This window comes from Gobio gobio (genome assembly GCF_949357685.1).
Source record: "Gobio gobio genome assembly, chromosome: 13".
Lineage (NCBI taxonomy): Eukaryota > Metazoa > Chordata > Actinopteri > Cypriniformes > Gobionidae > Gobio > Gobio gobio.
The window spans coordinates 23,763,272-23,788,771 of NC_137106.1; the positions used below are offsets into that span (position 1 = coordinate 23,763,272).

The 25,500-nt window shown below is 38.6% G+C and overlaps 1 protein-coding gene across 2 annotated transcripts in view; it reads left to right on the forward strand.

Moving 5' to 3' along the window:
* Positions 1–8,706: 8,706 nt before the first annotated feature.
* The window catches only part of grid1a (glutamate receptor, ionotropic, delta 1a), a gene marked incomplete at its 3' end in the record, with an annotated part of 383,513 nt that continues 366,719 nt past the window's right edge, over positions 8,707–25,500 (forward strand). For both annotated transcript variants that reach the window (XM_079832712.1, XM_079832713.1), the window contains exons 1-2: positions 8,707–9,094; positions 11,914–12,069. In XM_079832712.1, coding sequence (XP_079688838.1) covers positions 9,016–9,094; positions 11,914–12,069 — 235 coding nt within the window. In that variant the 5' untranslated portion in view covers positions 8,707–9,015. The remainder of the gene's footprint in view (positions 9,095–11,913; positions 12,070–25,500) is intronic.

Genomic DNA, 25,500 nt, shown 5'->3' on the forward strand with positions numbered 1-25,500 from the left:
CTTGTTACCACTGTGCAGGCTGGTGGTGGTGGTGTAATGGTGTCGGGGATGTTTTCTTGGCACACTTTAGGCCCCTTAGTGCCAATTGGGCATCGTTTAAATGCCACGGCCTACCTGAGCATTGTTTCTGACCATGTCCATCCCTTTATGACCACCATGTACCCATCCTCTGATGGCTACTTCCAGCGGGATAATGCACCATGTCACAAAGCTCGGATCATTTCAAATTGGTTTCTTGAACATGACAATGAGTTCACTGTACTAAAATGGCCCCCACAGTCATCAGATCTCAACCCAATAGAGCATCTTTGGGATGTGGTGGAATGGGAGCTTCGTGCCCTGGATGTGCATCCCACAAATCTCCATCAACTGCAAGATGCTATCCTATCAATAAGGGCCAACATTTCTAAAGAATGCTTTCAGCACCTTGTTGAATCAATGCCATGTAGAATTAGGGCAGTTCTGAAGGCGAAAGGGGGTCAAACACAGTATTAGTATGGTGTTCCTAATAATCCTTTAGGTGAGTGTATAAAGGCAGTAAATGGCAGCCCAAAATTTGAAGCACAGTGCATCCATTCATTATAAAAGTAATCCATACAGCTCTGGGAAGTTAACCAATTTGAATGTGGAAAGTGGTCCTATATCAATTTTTGGGCTTCCATTTACTGCCATTATAATGCTTGGATTAGCCAGGACTTTTTTTATATAACTCCGATTGTATTTATCTGAAAGAAGAATAATACACCTAGAATGGCTTGAGCATGAGTAAATCATGGGCTAAATTTCCTTTTTGGGTGAACTAACCCTTTAATTGAACAAATGTTGTCAAGCGCATAATTCACACAGTCAGTGACTCAGACAATGAATTAATTGGGGTGAGTTTTGTATGGGCACATCATTGCATAAGGTTATATTAAGCAATGCTAATGTTTTTGTTCCCTTTTGTAATTTGCAGTGATTTTCGCTGTTTTGATATTCTGTTCCCTAATATCGCATATGATGTCCTCACCCCAAACAAGACTATAAATGTTTAAATTTAGCCACCGTCTGACCTGAATTCAATTTTAACCATCATTTTGTGATCGTTTAATGTGTTTTTTGAGATTCTTGTGCATTTATGTAATGGTAATGCACTGTACTGTAATGTTTTCATTCTCTCATAATGGTAGTGCACTAATGAGGCTACAGCTGGAAGGGAGCTGGGGGGCATTAAACATGTCTGCTTCCCTTTGATCGGCTTTAATTATGTACGTCACGGCTCGTGAGATCTCTGACAAGTGGTCAGACAGCAGCTTCACACACCTCATCTCTACCATAATTCTCTGTTTCTTTTCATCTTTGCAGCTTGTTTTTCTCACGTCCCTTTTATTGGGTTTGAATCAGAGGTGTTGATCTTACCCTCTAAAGCCAGTCTTGTTGTTTTCCTGCTCTTGTTGTCTTTTTGATGATCTCTGATTGTCATGTTTTATCATCTTAATAATTTTACATTTTAGAACTGCACGAGTGATGGCTCGTTCACACCAAGAATGATAACTGCCGTCCACACCAATGGACGATATCGTTCTGCTTATTCTAAGCGGGTGCTTGTCTGTCGCTTTAAAAGCTTATTAGAGCAGGATGGATTCTGATTGGCTGTCAATGTTTTTATCGTTCTTCAGCTGGATAAAATCGTTCTGAAAGTGATTCCAACGATATTGTTTCTCTGTGCCATTATCGTTAAAGCTGTGGTGTGAACGATTTTTGGAACTTTATCTTTATCATTATCTTTATAGTTATCGTCATTGGTGTGAATGAGCCTGGTTTGAAATATATAAGAGATGGTGAAGAAATACAGATGTGGCTGATGAGAATGAGAAGGTCTATATGTGCGGTCACTTTAATTTCAAAATTGCGAAAATTGCGAAATTTCAGCAACATTTTTCAAGCAAAAAAGATTAATTGTCTATTGTTAATAGTTTAGTGATAGCACAGCCCATACAACAGTCACTTTCAAATCAAGCGGATTTCTGGTGGTCAGTGCATCGTGATCAACTTGAAACTATTGTGATCTTTCTCAAGAAATTATAATTGCGTGACTCCTACTCCTACTGTTTGCAAAAATTCACAGAACTGCTAAATCTTAAAGGGTTAGTTCACCCAAAAATGAAAATTCTGTCATTAATTACTCACCCTTATGTCGTTCGAGACCCGTAAGACCTCTGTTCATATTCGGAACACAAATTAAGATATTTTTGTTGAAAGCTGATGGCTGAGAAAGGCTTCAGTTAGGCCTCCATTGGCATTCAGTACACTTATACTCCCAAGACCGATAAAAGGCACTAAAAATGTCATTACAAAGTCCATCTCACCACAGTGACTCTACAATAATCTTACGATGCGACGACAATAGTTTTTGTGCGCAAAATAAAATCAAAATAACACCTTTATCCAGCTTGTTATTGCCTTCCGCGTGTGCCTCCACGACGCATGCGCGAGAATATGACGTAGCGCCGGGGCTCGGGATTCCATGAAATGCACACTCTAACCCCATTTTGAGCACTACGCCGAGACCTAAAGCACGATCAATATAGAATCCAACAGCTGAGATACGCGCGTCTTCCTCTGCTCGTAAACAAATCACTTCTGGGTCATCTGTCCGAACGCTGGATCTGCGTCATATTCTCGCGCATGCGTCGTGGAGGCACACACGGAAGGCAGTAACAAGTTGGAAAAAGGTGTTATTTTGATTTTTTTTGCGCACAAAAACTATTGTCGTCGCATCGTAAGATTATTGTAGAGTCACTGTGGTGAGATGGACTTTTAAACGATGTTTTGAGTGCCTTTTATCCGTCTTGGGAGTATAAGTGTACTGAATGCCAATGGAGGCCTTTCTCAGCATCAGCTTTCAACAAAAAATATCTTCATTTGTGTTCCGAATATGAACGGAGGTCTTACGGGTCTCGAACGACGTGAGGGTGAGTAATTAATGACAGAATTTTCATTTTTGGGTGAACTAACCCTTTAAGATGTTCTTTCTCTCAGCAATTACATTAGAACACTTCTAAATTAGATCATAAAATCCTATTTTTGGTGTATATAGTTGACTGGTCTCTGATCTTTGCCCTTTCCTCCATCCCCTCTACAAAGTCCTTGCAGTGGCATGAGTCTAGTATTCACCAAATAAGTTGTGACACTCGCTGCTCTATCTTGTTAGGTTAACACCCAGAGTCTAACTGGAGTGTGGAGCCAAAACACAGATTAGTACACTAATCCAACCTTGAGCCTTGAGGATGGAGAGTCACATTAACCATCAGCAGTGCTGAGTCGTGTTCACCACATGTTTCAGTGAACACAGGGAAGCTCTTCATTATCATTAGTTCAGATTACAACCACATATCCCCCTGCACAAGGATCAGGTTCCGATTAAATTAAGATGAGAGAGTGGTTTTCTATGGATGAACGGAATGTTAAAGGAATGTTCCCGGTTCAATACAAGTTAAGATAATCGACTGCATTTGTTGCATAATGTTTATTACCACAGAAATTCAGGGGGAAAAAAATCTAAATTAGAAAGCATTTTTGAAGTTAACACTGTCAGTATGTTACTCTCGTGTTCTCCTCATTTCCTGTTATGATCTTTGGGGTCAGTATGACCTCAAATGTAGGGATTGTATAATTTTTCCCTCATTTACTTCTCATCTGTACATTTATGCTATGTTTTGGGGATATTAAGTACTTCTTTTTTTTAATACCAATTTACTGCTAAATTTCTCAACTACACCATTAGTATGCATATGAAAAATTATATTTTTATGAAAAAAAAACCCCCACTAATGATGATCAAAATTAAATACGAGTTGTTTCTGGATATTCGTGTTCTTCCATCTGCTGGTTAGAGAAAAACTTGTAGGAATTACAGTTTTAGAAAAATAGGTGTAATTATTAGGGCTGGGCAAATTAACGCGTTAACGCGGGCGATTAATTTTTTCAGCTTAACGCAATTAAAATATTTAACGCAAATAACGCAGCGTCCGTTTTTATATCCATTTTTGCTTAGCGTTACATGATCATCACGCTCTTATTCATGTAAATGCTTCCAAGCGTGAGAAGATACAAGAGAACGCGCTGTATGCCAATGTCCTGTGTGTGTGTGTGTGTGTGTGTGTGTGTGTGTGTGTGTGTGTCAGTGTCCTGTCTGTGTGGAATGGATGCGTCTCATGTCAGCTAATCAAGGGACACACACACACACACACACACACACGACGCATAGATAGACTCGCGTCAGTTTCCTGCTCACATCGAGTTCTCTTTTGCTCTTGAACAAACAATAACACAGAGGATTTCGAGTATTCTCATATTAGGGTCTTAAATTAGTTAAATAACGTCTTAAATGAACTCAAAGAGTTGTGAGGAAATGAGATGCGCGGGACAGCGCGTGAGATCCGCGGCTGTTCTTAAAGAGACAGGAGCACTGATGATGCCTGTCATTAATGTTCATCAAAGAACAACGGGAACAGAGAAAATTTTAGCTTTAATGATGATTCATCTATATTTAATTTATTATTTATGCAGTTAAGAAAGATAACGATTACATTTCTGTATATGTATAACAGGGAAGGCCATGGGTAAATATAACATTTATTATTTTGGGTTTATGTAAAGATTGTTTTAAGTTCACTTAAATTAAAAGTAGTTTTTTTAAAGCCTAATAAATGTTGAAATTGGGAGCTTTCAGTTATACTGTAATGTAACGTCATTAATGTTTCATAGACACTTTAGGATCAGTGATACTGGCCTTCATTCATAAAAATATGACAATACAACACATATTTAAAATATGCTGTCTTTAAATTGTTTATACATTAATTTGGAGAGTAACTGAAATTATTACAATATCAAAATATTAAAAACGTAAAATATTAAAAACTTGCGATTAATCGCGATTAATTACAGAAAAAAGTGTGATTAATTAGTTAATTTTTTTTAATCGATGCCCAGCACTAGTAATTATACATTCAGCCGAGGCCCATATTTTTCTGGATGTGGCTAACTGCTTTTGTCATAAATATTTTGTGAATATATATACATTTAAACATTATAAAATACATTAAATCAGTATTTTTTGTCAACGTTAAACATTTTTTGTTGTCTTTTGAAGTTTTTGCAATAATGTCAAATAAATTTGCAATAATGCCACATAAGGTGCCACTAAAAGACAAGACTTGATTGGAATCACATATTATTTCAATAATTATAATTCAAATGTATAAAATAATTAGCTTAGAATAAGAAATTCATAAAGAAAAACAGCAATAAGCACATACGTGTGTGTGTGTGTGTGTATGTGTGCACACGTTTGTGTGATCATGTTCGTTCCACATTGCATCATGCTCTAGTATCAGGTCTTCATATATGTGTGGACATTTTCAGATTCATGCTGGAATTATTGATTTTATTGGCCAGTTTCTATAAAAATACTCTCTATTGCAGTCACACCTCTGTATCTGCGTGTGTGTGTGTATGATCATGTTTGTTCCATATTGCATTTGTGCTCTAGCAGGCCTACTAGTAGTACCAGGCCTTCATTTTTGTGTGTACATTTTCAGATTTATGTTAGATTTATTTATTTATTTTTGACAAATGCAAAATAAAAAAATGTGTCCTTTCATTTTCACTTGGGGTCACAATGACCCCAAGCACCTTCAGAACAACCGAATCAAGCCCAGGTTTTGTGTATGTGTGCGTAATGATAGATAATGTAGGAAAAAAGTACAACATTTTATGCAACTAGGATGAAGGGAACCTTGTTGAAGGAAATGTCCCTTAGGGACCCCAAAGAACACATTTGCACAAAGAGCATAGTTAATCTATGTCTATATTACATGTATAATTTATATAATGTTCATGTTTGTTTTATTGGGTTTTTTTTTTTTTTTTTTTAGATTTTACATTAAAATGTATGTCTTCCATGCACTATTAAACATTTCTTCTTATTGATGTTGAAAAAAGTTAATATTTAATTAACTTGAATGCTTAATATTTTTGTGGAAACCATATTTTTAATTCAATGAACAAAATTCAAAAGAACAGCATTTATTTGAAATAGAAATATTGTGTAACTTTAAAAATGTCATTGCTGTCACTTTTTATTAATGTAATGAATGCATTCTATTGTCTAAATTCTCTCTCTCTCTCTATCTTTTTTTAGAATTTTTTTTTTTTTGTGCAGTTTAACTACTGTTGTATCCAGATCTACAACACATCTAGATATCCATCACTGACATAATTCCCATAGGTGTTTCCAGTACATCAACAGAGGCCGTCACCCACCTGTGGCCTGTTGCACAAAGCTGGTTTCAGTTGCTACCCAGGTAAGTTCGAGATTAGTTTAAGCAAACTCTGGTTTTTCGGGCTCAAGAAGGTTGATTGTTTTTTAGCAGTGTTCATCACCATGGTTACTTACACTACACGGCTAACCTGCTCTGGAGCAGGATTTCTTCTGGGTTAGAGATCGCAAACCTGAACTGGACCAATCAGCTGCAAGTAAAGATGCAATAAAGCCACACCCCCTGTATCGTTCCAAATTAAAACAGTTTATAGTGAAAGTGCTCATCTTTTGATGCTAATTATTTATTATATTTCAATTATATGAATTATAATTACTTTTAATTAATATAATATATTCATATAAGTAGCCAAATATCAATATAAATATAATACATTCATTCATAATTCTTTTAAACAACGTGTATTCATTTAAGCTCTTTGTGAACCTATAATTATTAGGCATATTTCTTTGATTCACATCATGCACTGATCTAGTCAGATATTCTTTCAGATGCCTTCTCAAACTTTCGCTGCAGCAGCAGTGTTTATTCCTGGTTTGTAAACACATTTAATTTCATGATCATTTTCTTCAGAAGAGAAGTGAATTGCATGCGCTTCAGAGTTAATCCCAAACTCTGAATTGAACCCGAGTTGACAGAGAATGTTTAAGCTTTGAGAGACCGTTGAATTTGATCTAAACCAGGTTGGATGTATCTGGATTTGTCAACTGTAAACCTACTCTGAGTTTTTTCAGCTAGCTTCATGCAACAGGCCTCTGGTGTCAGGTAAAGATGTAGCATGTCTTGTTTTTGTCATCAGATATTTCAAATATGCGCAGACAACAAAAAGGACACAAGCTGATGTCCTTCGCTGATTCAAGACAAATATCTGACAGACTACCTGCTCAAGCTCCATGCAAATAAGGAAGTTACGTCACCTCCTTTCTTGGTGTGCTTGCAAGGACATTGTTAAAAAAATTACCAAAAATATTACAATGTCAGTTTTATTTTAACATGTATGGCATGTGGATGCCCTGTTTTCTTACATTATTAGTGCCTGGGATGAATTGAAATGATTGTACAATGTAAGCCACAAATGCTGTAGAGTTCTCATTCCTTTCATTCCATTGAACACAGATTTTTATGATGGATGAAGAATAATGGGGTTGAAATGTTCTACTAAAACAAGATCTACTACATTAAGATTTGTTTTGTTAATCATTCATTTTCTGTCATTTAGCTAATATGGTATTTCAAGAAACACATACATTTTTATCAAAAGATGGTGAGGAAACAAAACTGAAAAGAAAAACTAAATAAACATTAAACTGAAAATCACGTCAATGACCTTGTACATTAACTGCACACAAAAGATTAAATTTTGCTTAGTGAACTAACGTCTTATCTGTAGGGTTCTCAGAGAGCCTCGCGACAGCAGTTCGTCCGAGTCACCATAGGGGCGCTGTGGCGCTGTCCACGTCCGAGCGATCCAAGCTGACGACCTGATAGCCTTCACCAAACAATTAAGAGATATTTCTGTTAGTGTCGTCCCAAGAAATATCCTTTAATTGTAAGGTGAAGGTTATCATTCTTCCTCCTACATAGGGGAAAATATCAGAAAAATATGCTGGAAAAATTCTGCAAGAAACGTGACTTGAATCGCATTTTCATTGTTGGTTGGCGATAAAGAATTCGTTCAGTGAGCTGCCAGACTCGTTCAAACGACTCACCTTATCTGTGCAATGTTTTTGTAAAAATGCCTATACGCCACAGTAGCCTATAGATTTGACGTTAGTCAACCTATTCACAGTCATTTCAGTCACAATCACCATAGTTTCCCTTCGTTCCGTGGTTGGATTCCGTTTCTTTTCTTTTTCAGTGTGCTAGCGGGGACTAAATACAGTACCGGGCAAAACATCCACCGGTAAACGGAGCGCCCGAGGTCGCCTTTTTCTTCTCTTTCACTTCTGGAGTCGCTGTACGGGCGGCGAACTTCTGTGGAGGATTTTAAGCGTCCGTATACCACCAACTTTTCCCTTCAGCAGCCCTGGTTCAAAACTAGTGAAGGCTCGTGTCTTTCAATAGGGGGAAAAAATAGTTTAGCATTAAATATTTGAGGAAAATCTTCTTGCTGGTGGTCGGTTAAACTTCACGCGCTTAGGGCTGCGCAAGACCTCCCGCAGCCACTCCGCTGTGGCGACTCTAACCGGCGCGCGCAGATTTCATTCCTCCTTGGTTTTTACCGTACCGCTCCGATCTTTCGATTCTTCGGTCACGTGGTGGAGCAAAACGTAAAGAACTGCGAGCTTTGAGAGAGAGAGAGAGAGAGAGAGAGAGAGAGAGAGAGAGAGAGAGAGAGAGAGAGAGAGAGAGAGAGAGAGAGAGAGACTCTCTCTGCGCTGCAGTTAGCAGTATCCAAACCACAGTGAGAGCTGGAGCGCGCGGACCCGTTGCTTTGCTTCTGACCGTGGTACCCCCGTCGTTTCCCTTGCTCTCCTACCCCTCCTTTTCTGCTTTCCTTCCCTTGAGAGCTTTTTTCCCCGCGAATATCCTTTCTCACTTTCAATTTTAATAGATCTCGGAGAAAGATAGAAGTGACGCATCCTTGATCTCCACAGTGGTCGTTCTCGCGCACGCTCTCTTTCTCTCTGGAACTGGATTTTTGAAACGACGTGGACGCGTGGATGATACACCGGGGCGAGAACTGGAGATGGAGTTGCTCGTGATCAGCCTCTCCTTATGGATCCTGCAGTGCCGCTCAGCTCGCGCGGACTCCATTATTCACATCGGTAAGCACGGTCGGACAGACGCGCTGAATCACTGATGACTTTCTTCAGTACATTGCTTTTTAAAGTTGAACGCGTGTAGGCTATATTTGACTTGATAGAAGACATATTCGCTCCCCTGAACAGTTTGGCATTTGATAAATGGCTTTAACTTGCCAGGAAACATTAGCAAACAGGTCTACAAAGTAGCCTACATTTCAGGTGATGGCGAACGCGTAGGGTCCACGAATGATTTTAGCTACACGTTTAATCAAATCGACACGTCTATTCTCGGTCTTTTTCAGGGTTAACTCCGGTCCACCCCTCCCCAGCCTTAAGCCTGAACTTTCTGTTGAACGTGACGGAAATTTTAATACCGTTCAGCGAGGCAGGCTACTGAGCGCGCGACAAGTCTCTTCTCGTGCATGCTCGCTCGGCGTTTCTTAACTGAACTTCAACTTGTGCTGATACTGCCTATTGTAGATCGAATGACCCTTTCCTCAGACTATTAGCAAGCTTAGCAGTCTCGTGTCAGATGCTGCAGTCGGTCCTTTCCGGTAAACTTATGCCCGGACTGGAATTGGTTTTCTTGCTGACTTAAAAATATATTGGTTCAAAACACCCGTAAACCTGTTACTTTCAGAAATGTGGAGAAATAAAACAGGTTCTTGTCGTATTCTGATGTGTTATCTGGTGCTTCTTCTGTTGGTAGGGAAGCTCTCTTTTGTATTCAGTGGATGTTCTCCGTCATCCGGTGTGCTTGCTCTTCTCCTCACCGCGAAGATCACTCAAAATTGGATTTGAAGCCTAGTTATAAAGAGGGGTGGATTCTAAGTCCCATATTGTTAAGCATAGACGCTGTTATAAGATGACATTTTAACAAAATTGCATTTTATTGAAATGTATTGAACATACAGTAGGCTAATTGAATGCAATTGTCTCATGACATGGCCCCTTTTTAGTTACCTGTTGGTCTAAGTTTATAATTCTTCTTAGGTTTTTATCTAATTTGGTCTAAACTATTGGAATTTTCTGTGTATCCTTGGTATAGGTGGTTTTAAGTGGTAGATCATTATTTTCAAGTTACTAGGCGATTGAGATTATCCTCATTTTGTCTGGAAGTTATCATAAAAAAAAAACATACATGCATAATAATAAAAAAATAATAAAAAAATGGTTGTCCTTACATATATAGTAAATATATTTTTTTGTTTTAAAATATTAATATGTCTGCCAAACAAAGTCTGGTGTAACACACACAGGAAGCCATTTTGTTGTCATGTGACAAGAAAACAAAAATGGACAGGCTTCTTTTAGACCCTCCTGATTGTTGATTTTGATATTTTTTTAATGAAAAGACATTTTTGTTCATCCCAAATAGAGTGAGTTAAAGAATGCGTCTTGATATTCATGATTCGGAATTGCAGGATATTTGTTATAATATAAATATATTTTAGGGCTGCATGGATTGGGCAAAAAAATCTATTGCGATTTTAAATGTTTTTTTCCCCCTTCTTAAACAAATTTTTAAAAAGTATAACCTTAAACAACCTTATTTGTCTTTGACCTGCATGTGTTGGCGAAGTGATTAAAATGAGCGTGCTTTTGTTGTCCCAGTGCACGGCTTGAAGCCTCTGCGGCTGTTTGATGGCTAACCGTGCATGTAAATAAATAAAGCCCTATTTGCTTCTCCTACACCTTTGGCACTTTAAGCCGGCTGCTCTGTGCATTTTATCACTGTCGCCTTGATCTCAATGTGTCATATCATTGATGGGTCACTGTTTATAGGCCTGCACAAATCAGCCTTATTGATTGCATCCAGACACATTCTGATTTAATACTGGGCTGTATTTCCAAGTGTCATGGTCTTGTTAGTGAAACAGAACTTTATGGGTTACTCAGTCATTTGAAGTCAACGTTTAAATTGCTCCTTGCAATATTATGTCTAGGATTAATCCGTAAGCAGCTGGCCCTCAGAAATACTTGAATCTGATAGGTCAATCGTGGCATTGAACGGGTATAATGTCCTCTAAACAGGATATTTCATGGCCATTTTCATTGGCCATGGCAACAAACTAGTGCTCAAACCACGTTTATTGTATAATTTCCAGTCTGTCTCTTTTCAATGCAACTTTGGTAGAATCTTGCAAATCAAAACATTTAGATTGCAAATTAATATTTCATCATTGTTCGTCTTGTTGCTTTTCATTTGTGGAAGTTTTAAGCTAATCTACGAGTAATCAATACTTCATATCCAGGTTTTTTGTTTATTTTGTAAGTAGCTGTGCAGTAACAGACTAATCCCTTACCTTATAAATTTTTCCATTTCATTTATCTGTCTGGGATTTTTTATTTTTTTTGCATGGCTTGTCCACTTTCTGAATTGCATGACTTTTCAAGGACTCTGCGAACTCTAACAACAACATGTAAAAATTTTACATTTGCCACAGATGCACCTAGTCACGTATACGATCCCCTTGACTAAAAGATCTTCCCGTAGGCCTACAACCCACTGTGTTTCCACAGACTGCAAAACGCCCTTGACAAATTAAGGATGCGTATAGAATATTTACAGTGTTTCCAGTGATTGCGCTCTCCATGGTGCTGAAATCACTCCTAAAGTGCCGTTGGCTATTGACAGGTGAGGAAGTTGCTATAAATTGTGTCTGACGGTTATATGGTGCATTCTCTATAACCTGAAAAGGTATACTATAGTTTCAACAGTTTTACCCACATTATGAATCTGCATTCCCATCATCTTTACCCACGAGATGGATATGAAAGTTTGGAATAAATGTGAAATGATATATTAATAATAACATACACTCTGTTTCATTCAACAGGAGCTATTTTTGAACAGAATGCCATACGGGACGACGAGGTTTTTCAGCTCGCCATTTCAGACCTGAGTTTGAATGACGACATCCTCCAAAGCGAGAGGATTACCCATTCCATCAAACTTATCGAGCCCAACAACCCCTTCCAGGCAGTACAGGAAGGTGAGTGAGTGACTGGGATCTTTCAGCAATCGATTAACCACAGCGTTCTACTCTATCTTTCTGTCTGCTCCTCTTGCTTGAGCAGTTTCCCGATATCGTCGGACCTTGTCGTGAGGCTCTGACGTCAACAAGTAGATTAGCAGCAAGTGTGGGATTTCCATTTCTTTTTATGTATCTCCGGGGCTTTCAAGTGTTGATTTCCTCCTCTCTGTCTTTATTTCGATATAAATCTTCTTTGCCTTTCAAACGAACTAAATAAGCACCTCTTGAAATCAGAATCCAGTGGAAGAATACCCATGTGGAAATGTGCTGAGGACATATGTGGTAACATGCTGAGGGTGTTTGTGTCACACAGCAGTGCCGCTCACAGACAGTGATGTATGAATGTTGCAGGACTTGATTTATTTTATCAAGCATGAAGGCCAGCTGTCATCATCTGTCCAGTTCAGACATTTTTTATTGCCTTCCTAATATAAGCAAATCCTCTTTTGATTGTGGCTACCTGAGATACATTTTAAAAACATTTGATCATAATCTCTCTCATCTTACAGGGGCCGGCTTCATTAAAATCTTAAGATGTTGAGAAATTTTGTATGAAATCGATTTGAAAGCATGTTTCTGCAGTTCTTGGAATAGTTCTCAGATATTTTCCTAAGAACATAATCACAGACTTAGGTGGTATTTGATTGTAAGAATCACTGATGAACTCAATGAAAAGACACTTCAAAGGCCATTTCTTTGCACTTCCTGGTGATTACGGAAATAATCATTATAAATGCGCACACTATTTTTGGCTTGGTGGAAGTTCAACACTTGAAGTTGCATTTTTTTAATGTGGCGTGTATTTGAACATTTTTAAAGAGCTTCAAACTGGAGCGAGCTGTTGCTTTCAATTGCGCTCCATTTTTCTTGCTCTCTCTCTAGAGTGAATGTGTCCATAATCTATGTGTGTCTACTATATGTCTCATAATTGTAAAATGTATAGTTTTTGTAGAGTTACATAATCATGACGATCATTGTTTGCATTGTCACTTAAGAGTACTTTATTACAACATTTATTATATGTAGCTGTTATGTTGGAATGCTTAATATTTGAAATAGTCCAATCAATTCAATAAACTTGAATCACTTTAAGAAGTTATTTACAATAATTTTAAGAACATTATTTTCAGGAATTCAAATTCATCTTAGTTTTGTCTTTATAACTATGTTAAAAACAAAGATAAGAACATTCTTAAGAAATGTGTTTGGAAAACACTAGTTTCCTAGTTTTGTTTTGGAGGTGTCCTACCAGAGGGGGAACATTCATGTAAAGGTGCTCTGATCAGGATTTTTGGAGCAGGATTTTCCGATCACAGATATCGATCTGGTTGAAGCCTTCTTTTTATCTTGTAGACTTTGTATCATGTAGACTTTGTAACTTGTAAGCTATTTAATAAAGAAATATGAATTGTACCTAACTATCATCATTATAATTATTTTACCCGCGCAGGACAGAGATTGAGACGGCTCTGCTGCTTGTCATGCCATACCTCTCACGTCAGGCGTGCATCTTTATGTGTCGTTTGCATGAGATCGGCAAATTGAGACAATCCAATCATTAGCAGTGATTATCGGCCGATAGCGACTGGCAGCCAATCAAACTGAGTGGCCTGACCTAAACAAAAAAAAAGACTATTTATAAATGTAACGAGGTTAGTTCGTGTGGGAAGAAGGAGGCGGGAACCGGCGAACAATAAACAACAAACTTTAATCAAATGGGTTTGTTATCACTAACTTCATGGCAAAAAATATGATAAAATTGCGTTTTGCAGAACAAGGCTTTTGAAAGCATTTCAACCCTTAGGGCCATATCTTGCACCCAGCGCAATTGACTTTGTACACCGACGCATGTGTCATTCCTATTTTGCACCCGCGCAAAGCGTGCTTTTCCCTCCACAGAAGCACGTCGCTAAACTAGTGAATGAACTTGCGCTACCTGGTCGGTTCAGCGCAAAAAAGGAGGCGTGTTCCGGCGCAAACAATCCCTGGTGCTATTTTGCTGTTCCATTAAACAATTGCGCCTCTGACCAGAAAAACCTAGTCTAAAGTCAGTGGCGCGTTGCGCGTTGTTCATTATGCTATTTTAAGGGCGCATGCTTGACCATAATGTATAGCGTGCACAACGCGCATACACTTTGCTCATGTAATCTACACAGATGCAACAGTTATTTTTGCAAATCATCAATTGCTACACTAAAAAATATTAACACATGAGATGACGGAAATCATTGTGGTGTGCCACGAAGATGTGAAAAAATAGGCATAAATCTAGCTTACAAATTATTCAGGCTAATTGTAGTCTAATAATTAAGGAGACCTGTTTGCCCAATAGTGGCAACTTCTGGCAAGACATATATGTATATAAGGACATCTAACAAATTGGTTTGTCCGTCAAGAACCAGGAAAAAAAATCGGTGAGGGTGGACGCAGCGATGTCCTCTGCTGGCGTCAGGTCCTGAGTAGAGGCAGATCCACCTCCCGTTACACGGCGTGCCCGATTGATGCTGGCAAGCTTGGACTTTACCCGTCTTCTGATGTCATTGTAGCGCTTGTGGCATGGTGCGACGTCCTGGGGATGCCAGCTGATGAAACAATTGTGGCTATTTCCTCCCACGCCTGTTTAACCGACGCTATTTTGGGTGGGTTTCTCCCATCCCCATACAACACAACTTCTCTGTCTTTCACTGCTATTACAAGCACATCAGTCTCCTCGGCTGTGAACCGCTCCTGGCGTGCGCCTGGTAAATACGGCATAATAATAGCAATCCATAATGGAACTTGCGCACCTGCTTTTACAGGGAATGTTGGATGACGCTCTGATTGGTTTATTCACGTTACGCCCAAACCACACCTATGAATAATGAAGCTACTTCAGACCAACCCATTTTAGATTTGCGCTGGGCGCAAGAGCCATTATCCCGCCGGGAAAATAGAAACAGCGCCGAGACCCGCCCACAAAGTTACTTGCGCTTCGCGCTTTGACACTTGCGTTTCAGATCGTTAAAATAGGGCCCTTAGACTGTAAAAAAGATGGAAAGCCCCTCTCTGCTTCCCTTCAATGTAGAAAAATTAAGCCAAAATATCCCAGTAACAGACGTTGCCGATTACATTGTTCGGAGCCAGAGTCTGCGCAGTAGTGACCCTAAGGTGGAGCTGCGGCATCAAGATGGCCCCCACACTCCCACTCCCGCAGACTCAATCGCAAGCATGACTGTCATTCATGAAGTTATACCATGTAAAACTAAAACTTATTGGAAAAACACATGAACAAACGTCTGCGTGATAAGAACTACCTAAAATGATAGAAACTATCTTCAGAATGAAATTATTTGCAGTGTAATTAGATTTTCTTTAGTTTGGCTCGCGTCCCATTCGATTACATTGAGAATCGAAATGCTTTGGCTTCACTTTTCAGAAAAGTGTGCAGCACACTTGTTTCAACCCTAGCAATTACAAGTGATACCCCCTGGATGACAGCATCAACCAAGAAGCTAAAACCTCTGGAATTGTTTGCTGTTAGGGTAATTTAAAATCTAATAGGTCACGTTCCAACTGATTTTAATCTGTTTTATATATGTTAAGCTTTATTTGAGAAAACAGTAATTTTGCAGAATTACTGGTCATTCAGTAAATTTATTAACTACATAATAGTTAAATTTTTTCTAGTCTTGCATGGTCAGACCTTCAGACTGATGGCAGAAAGTCTGGACTCTTTCGCAGTTTTCATTGGCCAAGGACCGCCCAAGAGGACGTTTGACTGACATGTAATGCAACCAGTCATAGTTTGTTTTGTTCTGTGTCATGTTTAGGGGCGTGAAAATGTAAAGTCGATGTTCCAGCAATAACAGACCGGCTTGCATCTTAATTCAAGACAGATGAGCAGGTTTACTGCTGCAACAATGGAGCCGTGAACTTCACATACTTTTGAAAATCCAGTTTTTAGTTGAACCTGGTAAGCACTTATTGTCACCATTGTAAACAGGTCACCGTTCTTCTTCAACGAGGGAGTTTGGAGTCACGGGATTTGGAACTGTCTGTCACTAATTTGCTTTGTTCTGAGTGCTGTCATGATGTTTCGGCTTACACAAAATGTTATTGGTTTCGTGTTTCATACGTTTTGCCACCCAGCCAGTTGTCATCATATTCTGCTGAAATGCAATGGTGTGTGTGGTGTGTGGTGCAATTATTTGTAATAGGATAATATCCGAGAAAGCATAGTAGGGGTGCTTAAGTTAGAAAATAGCATAATTCTGTTTTTAAGAATGTTTGTTGAATTCGGCTCCAGATTGTCTAGAGATGACAGTGGGAATGATTGCCCATACTGAGGACGCTGAGTATTGCTCTTCTGTCTGGTTTCCAGGGGCTCTGGGATCGATTAGCCTCCCTGGTTCTGAGTGACAGTTGAGTTGTGATGACCTTTCACTTTGCTCTTTAGCTCACAATCACCCTACTGAGAAGAAACTCACCTGTCAAATATACACAAGTGCACCCCCACAGTCACATACAGCCACTTAATCTCCTCTATCAGCAACACACATACACTTTTGGCATAGCATAGTTCCTACCAGTCAATAAAATGACTTAGGATCCTGGATGTTTAGAGATGACACAGCGTGATGTTGTGGCTCTGGCGAGAGTGTGTATTGCGGGGATCCAGCTGTGTGTTTATCTCACTAGCATTTGTTCTGCCATGGGCATTACGTCTAATTACTCATTACAGCTGTGTGACTAAATCATTCACCCACACAGGCATCTCACACAGTAGGTCAGTGTGTGTGGGTGCAGAGGTGCTTGTGTGCGTGTTGTAGAGGATGAAGTGTTTTTTTTTTCCGGTGTGTGTGTGAGAGAGACTGTGCTACTGCATAACAATGAGCTAGTGCTTTTTTTATTTTTTATAATGACAATAATGCAAGATAGCAGATTCCTGTTGTGACGAGTCAAGCTAATATTCAAGAGGCAAATGTGGCTTTGTTGTGTCCTGCTGTGCTTTTTTGGGGAAAAGTGCTGACATGGAGAAATAGAGTCACCTGAAGGTGAAATCGCTTGAAAAAGGTCATGTCCTGTGTGAAACCAACTTTGAGCATCACAGTGAGAGTCCTCTAAACGGCTCTTTTTATTTCTTCTCTTTACCCTGTCCCTTCTCAGTTTCTCACCCCTTCTGCTTTTCTTTCTCCCGCCAAGCCTTTCTAAAGCCCTGATTTGAACTATTTGGCTTCTAGGGCACTGGAAATAGAAATGGTCATCCTGGATGCTGTTAGATCTTTCTTTGCTCAAAAGGTTTGACACTCCCTTCTTGTAAAGACCACGGATTTCTCCTTAATTCTTTGCTCTGTCTCCTCCTCTTTCATCTTGTCTGTGCTTTCCTTTTTTGGAAATCAATAAGGTCTCTTTTCATCCTTTGGAAAGGTTTAGGCTGCTTAACAACCCACCTGTTATTTCAAAACATCAGAAATAAAAAAATATAGGCTACACTCCCAAAAGCATCTTAAATAGGTTGATGATGGTTATCATATTGGGTGTGTAAGCAGCTGCGGCTTGTCTGTAAGGCTAGGTGGGGCAGAGCCCCACCAAAATATTCATCCAAAATATAGTTCTGTCAGGATAACTATCGTCAAAGTGATAGACAATTAGCATATAGTTTAGATAGGCGGTATGGTTCTGCAGCCTGGCCAGGATGAGAGCAGTGATAAACCCCCCTATAGTGTAAACAGAACAGAAGCAACAATGTATTGCAGATAGCATTAATGTCAATATTAAAATGTACAACCTAATTCGGGAATTTAATCTGATTCAGGGGGAATCAGATGCCAAATCCTGACTGACGAGTGGAGGAGCTGGGGATGGTGGAGGGTAATTAGTTCCGGAGAAACGTGATAGCAGCTGATAATACTGAAGGAGCTTATGTATGCTGTGATAGGCATCGTATTCCTATAGGTAGACGTGATCAGCTGATAGTCAGCTGATGCCAGCTTGACTAACGTGCCCTGCCAGAACTAACGCTATATGCTGGATACCTCTATATAAACTAAATCAATAATAAATTGTAAATGTGTTCAGCATTCTGCAACAAAAATTATTTCAGATTTTAAGTCGGAAAGTGATCAGGGTATATTAAAATGTAACACATTTGGCAGGCGTGTATTATGATACTAAGCAGAGCCCTCCCCAGCTCTACAGCACCCCACAGTTTTCCAATGTAATGTGTGTTCAAATTAATGAAAGTATAAATCCTTTAATTTAAACTAGGAATGTGCGATTAATCAATTGATTTTCAATTTCGATTTTGGCTTCCAACAATTGTGAAAATCGACGTGAAACTATTATTGTGCCCCTGACGTATTCCGCACACCTTCCTTTCCTTCACAGCAGTGCACTTTCGTTCCTCCCTAATAGCCCCAACTTGACATCCAAATCAGCCAAATAAGTGAATGTTGTAAAATGCAGTCTATTGTTGCTAAACTGCAGGACATGCTTGATATTTAACAGTATTATTAAAAGCATATTAAGCCGCAAAAAAATACTGTTCCCTAGGCGGCCTTCTGTGCGCACACTTTGGAATGGGGCAGAACACGCATAAGCAAAGTATACTGTGGGCTTCAGAAATGTGACCCAGGACCACAAAACCAGCCATAAGTCGCATGGGTATATGTGTGGCAATAGCCAACGGTACATTGTATGGGTCAAAATTATTATTTTTTCTTTTATGCCAAAAATCATTAGGATATTAAGTAAAGATCATGTGTTCCTTGAAGATATTTTGTGAATTTCCTATCGTAAATATATAAAAAAAATATTATTATTAGTAATATGCGCTGCTAAGGACTTCATTTGGACAACTTCATAGGTGGTTTTCTCAATATTTAGACTTTTTCTCAAATTCCAGATTTTCAAATAGTTCTATCTCTGCCAAATATTGTCCTTTCCTAACAAACCATACATCAATGGAAAGCTTATTTATTCAGATAATGTATATATCTCAATTGAAAAAAATCACCCTTATGACTGGTTTTGTGGTCCAGGGTCACATATGTGTTTAAACGGTCAAATAGTCTACACAGACACACAAATATGTTGAAATGCTTTCTTGGTAATTATCCTTGTAAACACAGTCGGTTATGTCTTAAGCCTGGTACACACTGCGATTATGGCCACGATTTGGCCGTCTGAGACAAATTTTCAAATCCTAAAAGATTCCTCTGATCCTAGGCTAAAATCTGAAGTCTTTGATAGTTAGTTTGACATGTTCACCGTCAGCCGATTGATCGTTGCGATCAAATTTTACCTCAGATTAAATTCTGGCAGTGTCGGGAGATTTGGCGCACAGTCCTGCAGTGTGACTTCTCCTACGACGACGTCAATTTATCTTTGTTTTTCAAGACAAACTATGACCAAAATGAGCGCTAGAGATTTCTTTGTAGCCACCATTTCAATCCCGCGTGTAATGCATCTCACTGTCACCGAACGCGTCATTTATTGATGATATAAAACTTGTGTTTTCTTGCGTGCGTCTGTTTTAGCGCATCTTGACTATTGTACAGTCTGACACACAGCATGTGAACCAATCATCTCTTCCTACTAGTTATTGCACCAAATAAACATGAATGAACATCAGAAGGTATGTTATTTCAACTGCAGAATGATGTCAGTGCACACCATTTTTCAAGTTCAAGCCCACCAACGTCAATCTACAAACTCTCCTGTGTGCTTTGTTTGTCAGACAAAACGGTGGATTCTGCGTTATGATTGGTCAGATCGCCTGTCAATCAAACTCTCAGCGAAAGGTGAATAAAAAAATAAAAAAACCTGATTGTTAGATATACCGTTAAGTCGCAGTTTCGAAAAATTAATTTGCAATTGTGGGAAAAAAGTTGCAATTTAGAGAAATGAGACTGAAGCAGGCTTTCATAAAAACCTGTCCACACACACATTATTTCTTACATATTCACACAGATAAATTCAAGTGACACCTAAGATTCTTTGGTTCCTGAACTGTTAGAGATAAGTTTCCTAGTCGGCTGTACAAGAACGGTCCATGGGTCGCAGTTCTCTCTCTCGCGCTCTTGCGCTTTCACTGTGTCTTATCTAAAGCTGAGTCAGGAGGTGGTCTTAGTTGGCAATTCACATTCTGACGTGCCCTTTCAAAATGGCAGCTTGTCTACTCCGGGTCCCCAGTGCAAATACGGCCAGTGTCTCATATTAATGAGATCCAAAATGGCTACTGTCAGGAACTCAGTTTCATTTTTAACGTAGTCTGAGCCTCGAAATCACATCTCCATCATATCTGATCTCAAATGTCTGTAGCCTCAGAGGGGAAACTGTATATATTCAATGACATCAATGGTTATTTATGGGTCTCAATAATCAGAGCTGCTTGTTGGAGTAGTCTGAACACTCCTTGAGTGAGAGCAATGCTTTGCTAAGGCATGAAGTGTATCCTGTTCTCAGCGTAGTGAACTTGTGATTCCACAAGTGCCGCTGAAGTCTTAATGCTTATGTTAACAACCCGCTTTCAATGGTCTATTCGTTGGCATATGTTTTATCCAAAGCAACTTAAAGTACATTTTTGTGCTACTGGGACATCCCCTTGGAGAAATCTCAGATAAAGTGCCTAGTTTTGAGGTTTTCCAACTGTGACCCACAAACCCCTAGGGGGCCTCAATGGTCTCCATTGAACATTTGAGAAAATATAAAAAGATTTTATTTAATCATTTTAACAGTAATAATAAAAACAAATCAAATTGTTTTCTGATTAATTTATTAAAGTAAATATTTTCCTGATAATATTCAATGATATTTCAATAAAATATTTTCCAGATATTTGGTTTGTCTCTTGTTATACCATAGTTAGATTTTGTTATTTACTAAAGCAAATTATTATAATATTATTTACTTTTAGGATCTAGGGCTGTCAGTACAATAATACCATTATTAATCACATGACTTCTGGAAGCTGAATGAGAATATTTTTTTTTTTAGTTTAATTCATTATGTTTAATTTATTATAAACATTTAGTTTATTTAACAAATATATATTTTATTTACCCCCCCCCCCCCACACACACACATACTGACCACATTACAGCTAACAGCAGAGCAACAGTACAGTACAAACACATGCTTATGCAATTTAATAGTGTTGTAGTCAAGACCACCTAATCCGAGACCAAGTCGAGACCAAAACCAATGTGTGTTGAGACCAAGACAAGACCTTTGAGGGGTTAAGACCAAGGAAGGACGAGACCGAGTCAAGATCAGACCAGCACTCCTTAAATTCATAGAGATCCACATTACCACCTAAGAAATGACTTATAACTTATAATAAATGACTTATAATAAATATAATTAGAATAAGACACTATATAGAGCTGTTACCAATCAAATGAAATCATTAACAACAAAATTCATCTTTGCGCTACAGAGGTGATACAGAAGATGCATCTGAATTGGTAAATTACAAATGCATAAATAATGTTGAGGATAATGTTTTTTATTTTTTTATATTTTTATATTGCGTGTTGCCGTGTTCGTTAAAGCAATATCATGTTTGCAGTCATGCTCAAATCTGTGAAAACAGCTCTCTTGCTCTTGTGATATTGGTTAATTATATCGCATGATATAAATCCAGATCTCATACAATAACTTTTTGCAACAATATCTTGAATTTTGTGAGCATTTGTATACATTTTTGGTGACATTTTTGACACAATCCCTAATTAATTTGTGAATGATGTTTATGAATGCCCTGCATGGGAATAATTTAAGGAGGTCATCATGAGTACACACTAAGGAGTGAGTATTAATCATCTGCTTTTCACAGAGGCCACGTGCACGTGAGGATAAAACTCAGGCCTCTTGTGGCGTTCAGCACCGTGAGCTCTGTGTAAACAGCATGCTTGATTAAAGGACGAATATAGATAGAACGTTGTTTAATTAGAGCGAGCTCTGAGACAGAACGGTTGGTGAGAGCCACTCAGGGCCCTAGAGCCTCTCCTATCATTGTCGAGTGACCAGGTTACAGGCCATGAACTGCTCTCGCTTACAATGAATAAAAAACAACCATCAGATAATTAGCTATCTGGAGAAAAGAGCTGCCTCAGTTCCCCTCCCCTGTCTCTCTCTCTCGCTCTCTCGCTCACTCTGTCTTTAACAAGTACAGTATCCTGATATGCTTTCATTAAGCAGATTTGCATTGCATGGTTATTAAGCTAAAAGGATTATAGCTTCTCTCTAGTGGTGTGGTCTGGGTGAGGGGAGGTAAAGCTTGCGATTCATGACACGTGATTTATCAGACATTCCTTTGAAACAGCCATGGGAGAGTTAATGGTCATAGAGTTCGAGCTGCCATTGTAGGCCTGGTGGAGAAAACGCTCCATTCTGCAGGATGAAGGAAATTGTCCTTTAAGTGGCCTTGCAGTGATGCAAGTGACGGAATAGAGTACAAATGGGCGATGTGAGAACCAGATACGGATGTGAGACTGTGATTTAAGACTGTTAACCAGTAAACAAAAGCACTCGGGAAATGACATCATGTTGCAAAATTGATTTCTGTGTATACTTTTTTTTAAAAACAGTCGAATAAAGGTGTTGTCACATTTATCATTATTCTGGGAATTTTCGAGGGTGAAATCAAGTAATTTCAATGGCAATTCATGCAAAATATTTCTCCATACAAATTTCGCATTGGGTTCAGCTGGTCATGAAAATTCACCACATGGAGCGACAGAAGGACATGCATGGTTCGATTTCTGTGTTAGCTGTGCATCATACATTGCTCCATTATTGACACTAGATAATGGACCCTTTTCCCCACAACATTTTGCCGAAATGTACTTATGTCACCGTATTTTGAAGCAGAGGTTCCATATGAGTTCAAAAGAAATACATTGACATTTCTATGGAAACTGGTGCAAAATGAAAAAATTTAATTGGAGCCACTGTTGCTCATTTATTGAATGTAGTAAATGTCATAAATGACAAGAACATGCAGACAAACTTGTTGAGGCAAAGTCTGATAAAAACCGTGCAATGAAATACACCTGCAATAGTTTCACTTTGTAATGTCATTGAATTACTGAAAAATATAACAGAAGAGAGAATAATAGATCAGAACTTAACTTTTAGTTTAAATAAACAAACAAATAAATGTAAATATTTCAGTGATGGATGAATAATATATAACAATGGCAATATATAACAGCTTTTGACAGCGCCTCATGAACTCAGCTTCTTGAACGTCTTCTCACCGGAACAAGTACAGCAGCGGTTCGGCACGTTCACAATAGCAGCTTGTCATTCCGTCCGCTGAAGCGGTGCTTTTCTATGGCAAACAACTTCTTGGTGTTCGGTGCCGCTTTATAAAGGCATATATGCATATATAAATTATTAACGCACTTGAATGCTGTTGCAATGGCTGTTTTCTTTCCTCTGCTGATCTTCCACGCCCACCCCGCAGTATCCGTGCACCCCACACTTTGAGTTTACACTCATAAATCCACCTCAAGTAAGCTTTTTTTAAAATTTTTAAATCACTTCTTGTTTACATCCAATTTTTTTTATGTAAGATCCCAAAATTGGCAATAAATATGTTGATGGAAACTCAGCTATTGTAATATTTTTTTGTTGTATATATTGTTTATCTAAAATATTCAGGTAATCACAGGTAATGGCATAATGGTTCTGAGTTTGAGAACTTCCAAATTGCAGCGCTCTTTACAGCTCAAAGAGAGAAAAACTACTGGAGTTTTGGATTTGAAACTGATTTAGCTGTGTTTTTGTCTGTTATAGCAGTGCAGTAGTTTTGAGAGATGCTCTGGTGATTTTGTCAGCAGGCATTGAATAATGGGCTGTCTGGGTGATTTTTAAATTGAATACATCATATTTCATCATTTTGCCTCACACTGTGGTAATGAGATAATAATACACTCTGGGCTTTCTTTTGCATGTGTTTTGCTGCATTTCAAATCTGTTTGTGGACAGGAAAGAGCCTAAATTTGCAAATATGCTCAGAATAATTCAGACAACAAAGGGATTTGATGGGACAGAGAGACATTATTTCCTACAAAGCTGCTGGTCATCACTGAAAGTTTGAACAATTTTGAACACTTCAAGTTGAAATACTCAGCTAATGGACATTATCAATTAGACATTAGCAACATGCCCACATTCGAAGCAGAGTGATTCATCTCAATCATTATGCACTTAGCAAGTTTTTTTGGGGGCATTTATACACTACCGTCAGTAATATTTCTTGTTTTTGAAAGAAATTATTTTGTTCCGAAAAAACCCCCCATTAAATTGACGTGACAGTGAAGACATTTCTGATTTTAAGAAATATTTCTATTTCAAATACAGTTGCAATCAAAATGATTCAACCGCCTTGACCTGCAAGACATTTTGCTGCCGAGAACCACATTTGATGAAAAATATTATAGAAAGTTTATTAATATACATTTGAGTGATTCTGAAAACATTAAGTTGATTGGCTCTAAACATTTATGCACAACATGATTCAACCCCCTCAAGTCAAATTTTGTGCAGAATCTTTTATTCTTATAATCTCCAGTAAACGCTGCCTGTAAGTGCTTAGAAGCTTCTGTCACTTCTCTGCTGTAAACTTGGCCAATTCCTCGCTTGAAAAAGCTTCCAGATCACTGATAATCTTTGGTCTTCACGTTACCACTGCTTTTTTCAAATTCCACCAAATATTTTCAATGAGATTTAAATCTGAAGACTATACCGGCCACTCAAGAACATTCTATGACTTAAAGCAGCATATAAAGCTTAAATAGATTTGGATGTATACTTGGGGATGGCTGTCCTACAGGAAAGTCCATTGATCATCAAGCTTCAGTCTCTGCACTGAAGGCATCACCATCTTTGCCTAAATGACTGGATACTTCAAAGAATTCATGATGTGCTTCATACAGTCAAGATTTCCACTTCCTGCAACAGCAAAGCTCCCCCATAACTAGACTGGACCGCCTCATGTTGGACCATAGAGATAGTGTTCTTCTGCTCATAAGCCTTTTTTGCACCAGACTTACCGCTGATCAAAAAGTTCCAGTTTGGTCACATCACTTCATTAAACATTCTTCCAGAACTCCACGTGTCTATCTACATGAATTTTAGCATATTCAAGTTAGCTTTTTTTGTCCTTGTTAAAGAGTGGCATTCAATCAATGCAGACCCTCAGAATATACTGTACTGACTCGAGTTTTGTTCAAACATGGAGACCACGCGTTTGTTCTTTTTGCTGCTTTTCTACAGATGTTGAGCAGAATTACTGAAGATATTTCAGTTCTAAAACGATGTGAGAGTTCCTCTCCAAATGTAACCAGCAGCTTGGATTTTAACTAGTCCTCCTAATTGCTATATCCTGCATTAGCCCTG